Source organism: Cariama cristata, unplaced genomic scaffold (assembly GCF_000690535.1).
Source record: "Cariama cristata isolate BGI_N322 unplaced genomic scaffold, ASM69053v1 scaffold25241, whole genome shotgun sequence".
In the NCBI taxonomy this organism is placed as follows: Eukaryota; Metazoa; Chordata; class Aves; order Cariamiformes; family Cariamidae; genus Cariama; species Cariama cristata.
This window is the reverse complement of record NW_009601436.1, coordinates 53,228-61,866: the sequence shown is the minus strand read 5'-3', so window position 1 is coordinate 61,866 and position 8,639 is coordinate 53,228. Positions and strand designations below refer to the sequence as shown.

The 8,639-nt window shown below is 39.7% G+C and overlaps 1 protein-coding gene across 1 annotated transcript in view; it reads left to right on the top strand.

Annotated features, from left to right (window-relative positions):
* Positions 1-8,246, top strand: part of UNC5D (unc-5 homolog D (C. elegans)) — a gene marked incomplete at its 5' end in the record, with an annotated part of 47,737 nt that extends 39,491 nt beyond the window's left edge. Inside the window, 3 exons of the mRNA XM_009710464.1 lie at positions 3,285-3,449; positions 5,268-5,446; positions 7,705-8,246. Of these exons, the coding sequence (XP_009708766.1) occupies positions 3,285-3,449; positions 5,268-5,446; positions 7,705-7,909 (549 nt within the window). The remainder of the gene's footprint in view (positions 1-3,284; positions 3,450-5,267; positions 5,447-7,704) is intronic.
* Positions 8,247-8,639: the final 393 nt, after the last annotated feature.

Here is an 8,639-nt window from a genome sequence, read left to right as displayed (position 1 = left end):
GGTTCAGCACTTTTCTTAACGCTGCGTACAACTTCTGTGAATAAATATATTGCTTATGGTATATTAAGCTTAGGTATTTTTGTTCTCCATTGGCAAGTAATAGTCTAGAGCTTTCAATCAAAACGGAACTGCAGGGTGCTGTTAAAACAAGGCGTGATAGCCAATGCAAATTTCTCTATATTAATCTTCACGTGTTGCAAGGACCTCACTTTGCTGAATCTAATGCAAGTAAGTGGCACAGTCCAAAGTAGCTATTAAATTTATTGCTGCAAGATAAAAACAAAAAATAAAAAGACAGATGAGGGAGCCATAACCCGCAGAAGAATGCTTGTGTGCCGGGCTCGCTTTAAGGCAGGCGTGGAATGGCAGACCTGCTGAAGATTTTGGTGACAGCGGCCCATTACCCATTCTCTCCGCAGCCACTCAGGGTTAAAAAGCAGCACGTGCAAAACCTCTGCGGACAGAATGGTCTGACAGAGTGCTGCTACTGAAGCCAAATAAATATGTACATTTTATAACTGAGTATAGTTTGGATGACTTGGGCAGCTGAGAAACACAGTAATTGTTTCTAACAAACTGCAGAACAACTTACACTGGCTTTGTATTTCCCTCCCGGTGGAATGCTTTGTGAAATGTCCCAACTCTGTTGACAGCTCTGATTTGGTTCCAGCCTCTTTATATGTAAAAGAATCTCTTTCTTCATGTGGAGTTTCTTCCAGTGTTTGCTTGTTTTCTTTCCTACGTACCACACTTCAAAAACAAGCTGGCTGTTCTGGTTGTCAAGAGCAACTGAAAAGAGCCTATTCCATAATTGTCTATTTGGTCCACCAAACGAAACCATGAGCAGGTAGTACGACGAGGAAAAGTTTATGTTAATGATTTCTCAGATAAGTAAAGATCCTGCTTCAAGGCTTGAACAGATGAATAAATCATCACGTAACGCTGTGGCAGAAAAGCAGTTAATGGCAGGTGGTAGTCAGAATTTCTCCAGACTATGCTAAGTGCATTTGTTTGTCCTGGCCATCCTGCAGGAGCAGATGCTGAGTGCTTGGCATCCTTCCCACCACGTTCACAAGTAACTAGGGGGAACCCTTAAAAACCGGTTGGGTGTTAGGGCAGGAAGAGGCTGGCAAGCATGTTAAGAAGCCAGACAGGCACCTTTGGGGGTTAAAAGCAACTGTCTTCCTAGCATCTTGTGTCTCTTGGAGGATCCAGTGTCTGTCTGTAGCTGTGAGATGATTTACATTCCCTCTGTCTGCTAGGAACTTAATTATAAAGGGAGAATAAAACTGAAAGCATTTCTGGAATACTTTAAACGCTCATCATTCCACCATGCTTTGCCCCCCTGTATTATGTTTCATATAATTCTTTTCAGCCGAGTGATTCTTCCACTCTGAATGAAAGCAGAGATGATTACTCTGGAAAAATCTAATTACGGTTGCTCCACTTCTAATATTTTGCTAATGTTTTCTTTATTGCTGTTGGTATCTTGCTACTGCTACCAACTCAGGATCTAAACGCAGAGCTTATCGCTATCGCTTAGTGCAGCGTTACAGATAGCCTGAGACACTCTCAAGCAGCAGTAAACTGCACAGCAGCCATGAGTACAATGATATTCTCCTTAGTTGAGTCTTGACTGTACTTTATAGGGTGAGGCTGATCTTTGGAGCTGTGCATTCTCGGATTACCAGGGCGTACCTAATTTCTTCGGGGACATAGGAGAGATCCCAACCTAAGTCCAATAAAAATTGCTTGTAGGAAGGCAAGAATGAAGAACCGCACGTTTTCTGAGCTGTAAGCTCTTAGGTGAGCTTCCATATATAAACTGATCATAGGAGTTAAGTGCATGGTTTGCTTGATTTAAACAGCTACTTATGACAAGCGACTAGTTGGTAGGTCACTCGGTGATAACTATCAGTATTAAATACTGAAGGAATTATAGCTGCTTATAGGCAGCACATTTTATGTCCTTGTCTGTGTCATTTATTAACCCTTTATAAAGCTCTGAAAAATGCAAGCAGAATGCGTGCCCAGATTAAATTTGCATAGAGTAATTACTGTATTTTCTTTGAAGGGTCAGCTTCACATGCCATTCAAATCAATTCTAAAATTTAAAAATAGTGCATGAAAAAGGGACAGAGTAATCTGAAAATTCATAATCCTCCCCTAGAAAAACTAATGTAAAAATCTTTAAAGTGGTTTTCTCATATTAGAATAATTACTCATGGAAGCTGTTTAATGCTGTCCCATAATCCTATGGATGAATGCTAAGATATAATAGAATGAAATATTAATATCAGTCTTTTTTTCCCTTTTATGTTGTTTTCCAGGTTGCCAATTCTACAGTACTTTCCAATATTTGGAAATTAATAGAGAACATGTTTGGTTTAATTGTTTCTACTATTTACATGCTTTCGCGGCTACAATGTAGAACGCCATAGTGGGTTTAAAGCTGATGTTAGTTTGGAAATAAAAAACCCACCAGGTGTTCTGAAAGCATGAGGAGACCAGTAAGAGAACTTTGGTATTGACAAAGTAATCACAAAACAGAAGTTAGCTGCCCCCTACGTACATCTTCTATTTCCGTACATTTTTAGGAACCCAAAGCAACCAGAGATGCCAGAGATCTCTGATGATTAATTGCTGCAGTTGTCTATATAGCATTTCATGAGGGCATTGATCCCATAAACGGTCCCTGACTGAAGTAGAGGAGTCCCTGAAAGCAGTCACAGAATATAACAGGATGAAACTAAGAAGTAACCTGGGACTGACCAATGATGGGCAGTGGGCTGCAGGTGACTACCCATGCGGGGTGTTTTTAAATTCAGATGGAACATAGATATAGTAAGATATGCTGTCATGCTCTGTGCTGCATTGATTTACAGAGGAAGTACAGTTGCTGATGTGGAAGTGCCTTTTTCTTGGATTCTGTAGTATGAGGCAAGGGCAAGGAGACGCAGATTAGAGTAAGAGTCCGATCCCTGCCTAGGAGGAGTAAGTGAAGGGCGTCTTTCTTAAGTTTCATTTTAGATGAGAGTCTCTCATCATCTGGGTCACTGAATGAAATCTAAGCTTTCGGTAAAAATGACATCTTAGTATTTATCAATGGAACCGTCAATTTATTGGTTTTGTCCTACTTTGAGTTTGCAGGGGTGTTTGTTAGTAAAAATGCAACTGCAGAGAAAAATAACGTGTTTTTTTTTCCCTATTTTGTGGTTGTCATAACTTCTCTCTCTCTTCTCACACCTGCTTCCCTGCTCCTGGGGGATACGTTTCCCTCGCAGGAGGTCCCGTTCTCTCGCGTGTGGTGCAGCAGCCAGAAGCCGCTGCACTGTGCCTTTTCCCTGGAGCGCTACACTCCCGCAACTACACAGCTCTCCTGCAAGATCTGCGTCCGACAAGTCAAGGGTCACGAGCAAATCCTACAGATCCAGACATCCATTCTAGAGGTGAAGTGTCCTCTCTCCTTTTTGTTTTGTTAAGTTGCTGCGCAGTATGAGACACGATCTCTCCACGTTTTTGTCATTTCTATCTCTGTGCAGCTTCTTACGCCCTGTCCAAAACTGTGACAAGTACATAAAACCTTACAGATTCCATTTCTGGCAGAAATCAAAGCAAAGAGATTCTACAGAGCTAAAAATAATTTATATTTGAGTTGGCGGTAATAGTTTTCTCGCAAGAAGTTTTTTAATAGTTTGCAGAGCCCTGCGAGTTGAAAACAGATGGATTGCCGGTATGCTGTTAGGCCACTGACTATTCACTTATTAAAGCATTTTTGTATACGCCACATGTCTTGCAAGGACTGTAGCTTTGCTCGCAGGTAAAAGAAATCAAACACGTAGTCGAGCAAGCTGGTGATGTCCTACAGCAATGGAAACTTCAGCTGCTTTTTTGATATTATTGAGCATGTATGTTGATTAATCCAGATAAGTACTTCTGGATTAAAGATATATGCCCGTTGCTAAATGCACTGAGCAGAGAATGCAGCAACTAAAGAAGAAAGCCACAAACATCATTCTGTATAAAAACATTTTCAGAATACAGCCAAGCATTTTTCCAGTTCTTTATTGTTATTTCATAAAAACTTCTGTCATTTTATGTACCTCTCAATACAATGTTGCTGCTGCCGCCTTTTTTTTTTCCTTTTTTTTTTTTTTTAAAGGGACCTATCTGTCCACAAGTCCCCCAGAGCATGTTACAATTCTGACTTCAAATGGATTTGCTAGTATGGAAGGCTTTGTCATGCTTATCTCAAAAAGTGATTGAAGAGTGAGGATAATTTGACTCTAAAATAAATTTATAAATAACAACTGAATACTTGAATTGCTCATTGCTTTACAATTCTCTGAACTAACCAGGTCGCAGTAGCTTATCTCACATGTGCAGGGTATGAAAATCTACTGTTGTTCTGCATATTTAATTTAAACAGTCAGACCATGCGATATATCTACAGCACCACTATTGCTTTGCATGGATGACTTTTGGGATGTGTCATAAATGTTATATGAAGAGAATATAGCATCATTGTTGTTTAATATTTATGCTGCATTGCAGTGAAACGAGTAATACATGGAAATGTGACTCTATTACACAAGGCTGGTATAATTTCATAGGAAAAGAATGGGCCAGATCTACAAAAGGACCTGGATTCCAAAGAGATTTTTAATATGGAAGAACTGAGGTACTTTCACAGAATTTAGGTGTTTTTAAAAAAAATCACAAATGAGAGATTTGTGTGTCCATATTTTAGGCCTAAGCAGTTAAACATTTAGAAACCCATGTGCTTTTGTGGCATTCCATCTGCGAATCACTGCTCTATTGGACTTCATCTGTAACAGAAAAATAATCAAAAAAGAGGAAACGTGGAAGGAAATTAAGCTATTTGAAATGGTTTTACACATAAGTGCTTGTGATGTTCTAGAAGTTCCTTGGCAAATCAGAAAAATACCTCTTAGCTATTTAATTTTCTGTTGTCAAAAGCAGACTTGATACGCCAATAGGTTTACGTGGACAGGCTCACTGCAGATAGATCCCTGCATAAGGCGGCAGGGAAAAAAAAGAGTACAGAACTGTCTGCGCTCACAGCTATTCTCATTCTGAAGAGGCCGTGCAGAAATCTGGTCTGAGGTCCCCATTTCTGAACAGGAGTATGTGGTAGGACTCCTGGTGTTCCTCCCTCCCTGTGCTGAAGAGAGCCACGTACAGGCCCAAGGCAGGCAGAAAGCCTGATGCCCTAACTAACTGCTTTGCTTCTGTATTCTCTGTAGAACGAAAGAGAAACCATCACTTTCTTTGCACATGATGACAGCAACTTCCCTGCACAGATGGGTCCGAAAGCATTCAAAATCCCCTACTCTATTAGACAACGAATCTGTGCAACGTTTGACACACCCAACGCCAAAGGGAAGGACTGGCAGATGTTAGCACAAAAAAACAGCATTAACAGGTAATGGAAGGCGATTTTGAAAGGTGAACATTTACGTAGGCAATGGGAATCGTTTGCTGCTGTTATGGTGGTTTTTGGTTTTTTGCGGCTATTGAAGATGTGTGCCTAGGAATTAACATACTTACTCTCAAGGATAAGCTGTAGTTCATACATTCTTTTATATATGATTAGCTGCTGAAAACAGGAACTGCTTTCTCCTCTGAATAAACCCCTGTGCCCTGTCCTACCTGGTGTTTGCTTCCAAGGCCAGCTGCTTTGTTCTGGACTGGACCTTTTCTTTGTATACCCACAAGAGTGGAGTGTTGGTAAAGCACACACCTGTAGAAGGATTTTGGCGCTGGTGTTGTGTACTATGAAAGCAGTGGTTTAAAGGACTTGGGAGGTTGCATGTTCTCTCAAAAAAAAATCATATGGCCTGTTGTCTTGGCTTCTATCTATGTATTCTGTATTCCAAAATTAATTGCACGTTTTGCAGATTTATTTTTTTTTTTTTAAGGAAAAGGCATATTTAAAAAAGAAAGTCATGCTCTACTGTTAGGAGTAATAATATGATTATTAAAACTGAAAGATGCTGTAAAAACTAATTTACTACTTTACTTTTTTTGTTTGGCTAAATTAAATTGGTGGAGGCAGTTCACTCACAGAAATATTTTCTGATTGCCACAAACGCTATAAATATGTTCCCAAGAGGGTAGATGAATACTTAAATGAAGCAAAGTAACTTTTCATTGACTTGTTGCTTTACATGGGAATCTCAATAAACCACATCTGAACCAAAGTAAAAAGTAATTTATAGTCTTGCAGCAGTGAGAGAGTCAGAAAATTCTGCTTAACTTACCAGCATTTACTACCTACTGTCAGGCACTTTAATCTCCCCTGGTTGCCGTTCCTCATGCATCGAGGAAGCTGGAGGAGATTTCTCTTTCTCAGGAAACCGAGGGACAGTGTACCAAGGAGATTACACTGCCTTGTGCAAGACCAAATTTGTGACAGCCCTTTAACTTTTGATTCTGTGTTGGAGACACCTCGTAGGGTCTTTGCAATACCCATTTTTATAAAATCAAATTCATAGATAGAAAAAGGAAGTTGTTGAGCAGTTTCAGCAACCCAAAAGGTAGTTATAAAACCAGACGGTAGAGTATAAATACTTGACCTCATAGATTTCCCCATATCTGCTGTACAGCGTAATCCATTAGTGTTGTCATAATATTTCCCCCATCTATTTCAACATATAGGCCACTGCCATCCTAGTGGTTCTGTTGAAGTCAAGGTGTTCCTTGACAAGAGTAACCGCCTGGCTTTAGTTCCTCAACGATCGGTTCTTTCAATGCACTGAAACTATTCCTATCGTTGCTACAAGGAACTTCTTCAAAGCTGGAATTGTACTACACATACACACAAACTGTTCACTGCACGTTAACTTTTGATCACCACTAGAGATGGATATACCAAGGAAAGGTAATCAGCAAAGCTTCAGGAAGAAAAAAAAAAAGGTATCTGCCTGTTTTTTTACTGATGAGTAAAAGTCCAAAAATGGTCAGTAGGAGATATTTAATTACCTTGGAGTTGGTTTAAAAAAACAAACAATAGCATTCAATTCCAGATTTTCTTTTCTGTGCTACAGGCTTATCTGTTTCTGCCTGTATTTATAGATATGTATAATACAAATGCTATAAATAACATTTACGCTTGTGAATTTGAAGTTAATATATTTATTTGATCAAGTCCAAAGCACATAAGTAGAATGACTTACAGGGTAATGTGTTTAAGGTGAACACTTTGTTTTACCAATTTCTTTGCAAATATCACCCCTGCAAAGTCCTAAAACCCACACATTAATAAAATATAAATTTACAAATTAAAAGATGTCATATCTTCTCATAATCACAAGCATCAATTTAAGTCATATCATTCCTCTCCCTGACAAATACTTGCTAAGTTTACTAATGATGCTTTCCAGAACTGACTTGATTTCTAAATTAACTAGGATAGTACTGCTGGCCAGCATTTGTGTACAAGTCCCCTGTTCGTTCTCCTGCAAAAGTGGGCAAGTGACATTTGAAGAGTAAACGCACCAGTGCGCGTCCTCTTGAAGGTTCCCTCAGCTCAGCTCATCTAGGTCTTGCTGAGGGTTTTTTGGTTTTTTTAAGCGCATCTCCAGCGCTAGGCACGACAGAGGGCACTTTCACATTCATGGCAGCTACAGTATACACTGTTCCTCATCCTTTTTGTTTCACCTTTTTCTCCCCTCCTTTTAGGAACCTCTCCTATTTTGCTACACAAAGCAGTCCATCTGCCGTCATTCTGGACCTCTGGGAAGCCCGACATCAACACGATGGCGACCTCGACTCCCTAGCCTGTGCCCTGGAAGAAATAGGAAGGACACACTCCAAAATCTCAGACATAACAGAAACTGAGATTGAGGAGCCCGACTTCAACTACAGCAGACAAAATGGACTTTAGTCACTTTTTCCACTCAAGAACTGATGGCCAGCTTTGACTATTACACTAGAGATTCTCTTTGGCAGGGAGGAAATAAGGGTTTCTACACAGTGTGTATGGAAACAGACACTCATTTCCACAATGCAGTTTTCAGTTGGAGGAGCAGAAGCAGCCCTACTAAAAATCATCTCGGTAATAAGGAAAACACAAGCTTCTCCCTGTCCACTCTCATTTAAAATTCATGTTTTAATATCAAAAACAAAATACACATCTATCGTTCCTGGGGCAGGAAGGAGTGAGATACAGAGCTATGAAAGGTAAATATTATGACATAAGGTCTTTAGGAAACAGTAACGCTACTATAATGCCTAGTGAAAATCAACAAATATGATATTGAATATTTAGAGCTGCTAGAGGTTAATCCTAGTTTAAAGGTTTGTCTTCTTGGGGCCTTGAGTCCCCTTTGTCCTACATCTCTAACTTACCGCGCTTAAAGCGTGGGTTTAAAATGTCATTTGGTAGCATCATGTTGTCACTTGGTATCTGCTACAGGAAAACTGAAAATCTGGCCTTATCCTGTTCAGATGTCTGAGGAATTAGAAGATCTCATAACTCTTTAATTGGTATCATGTGTATTCCAAACAATTTCTTTTAAAAATTCAGTCACTTAATGGATGTACATTTGGTGCAGAGCTTTCCTGCCTGTTCTGTTAACAAAATAACAGAACAAAACCCACCTCTGTGAAATTAG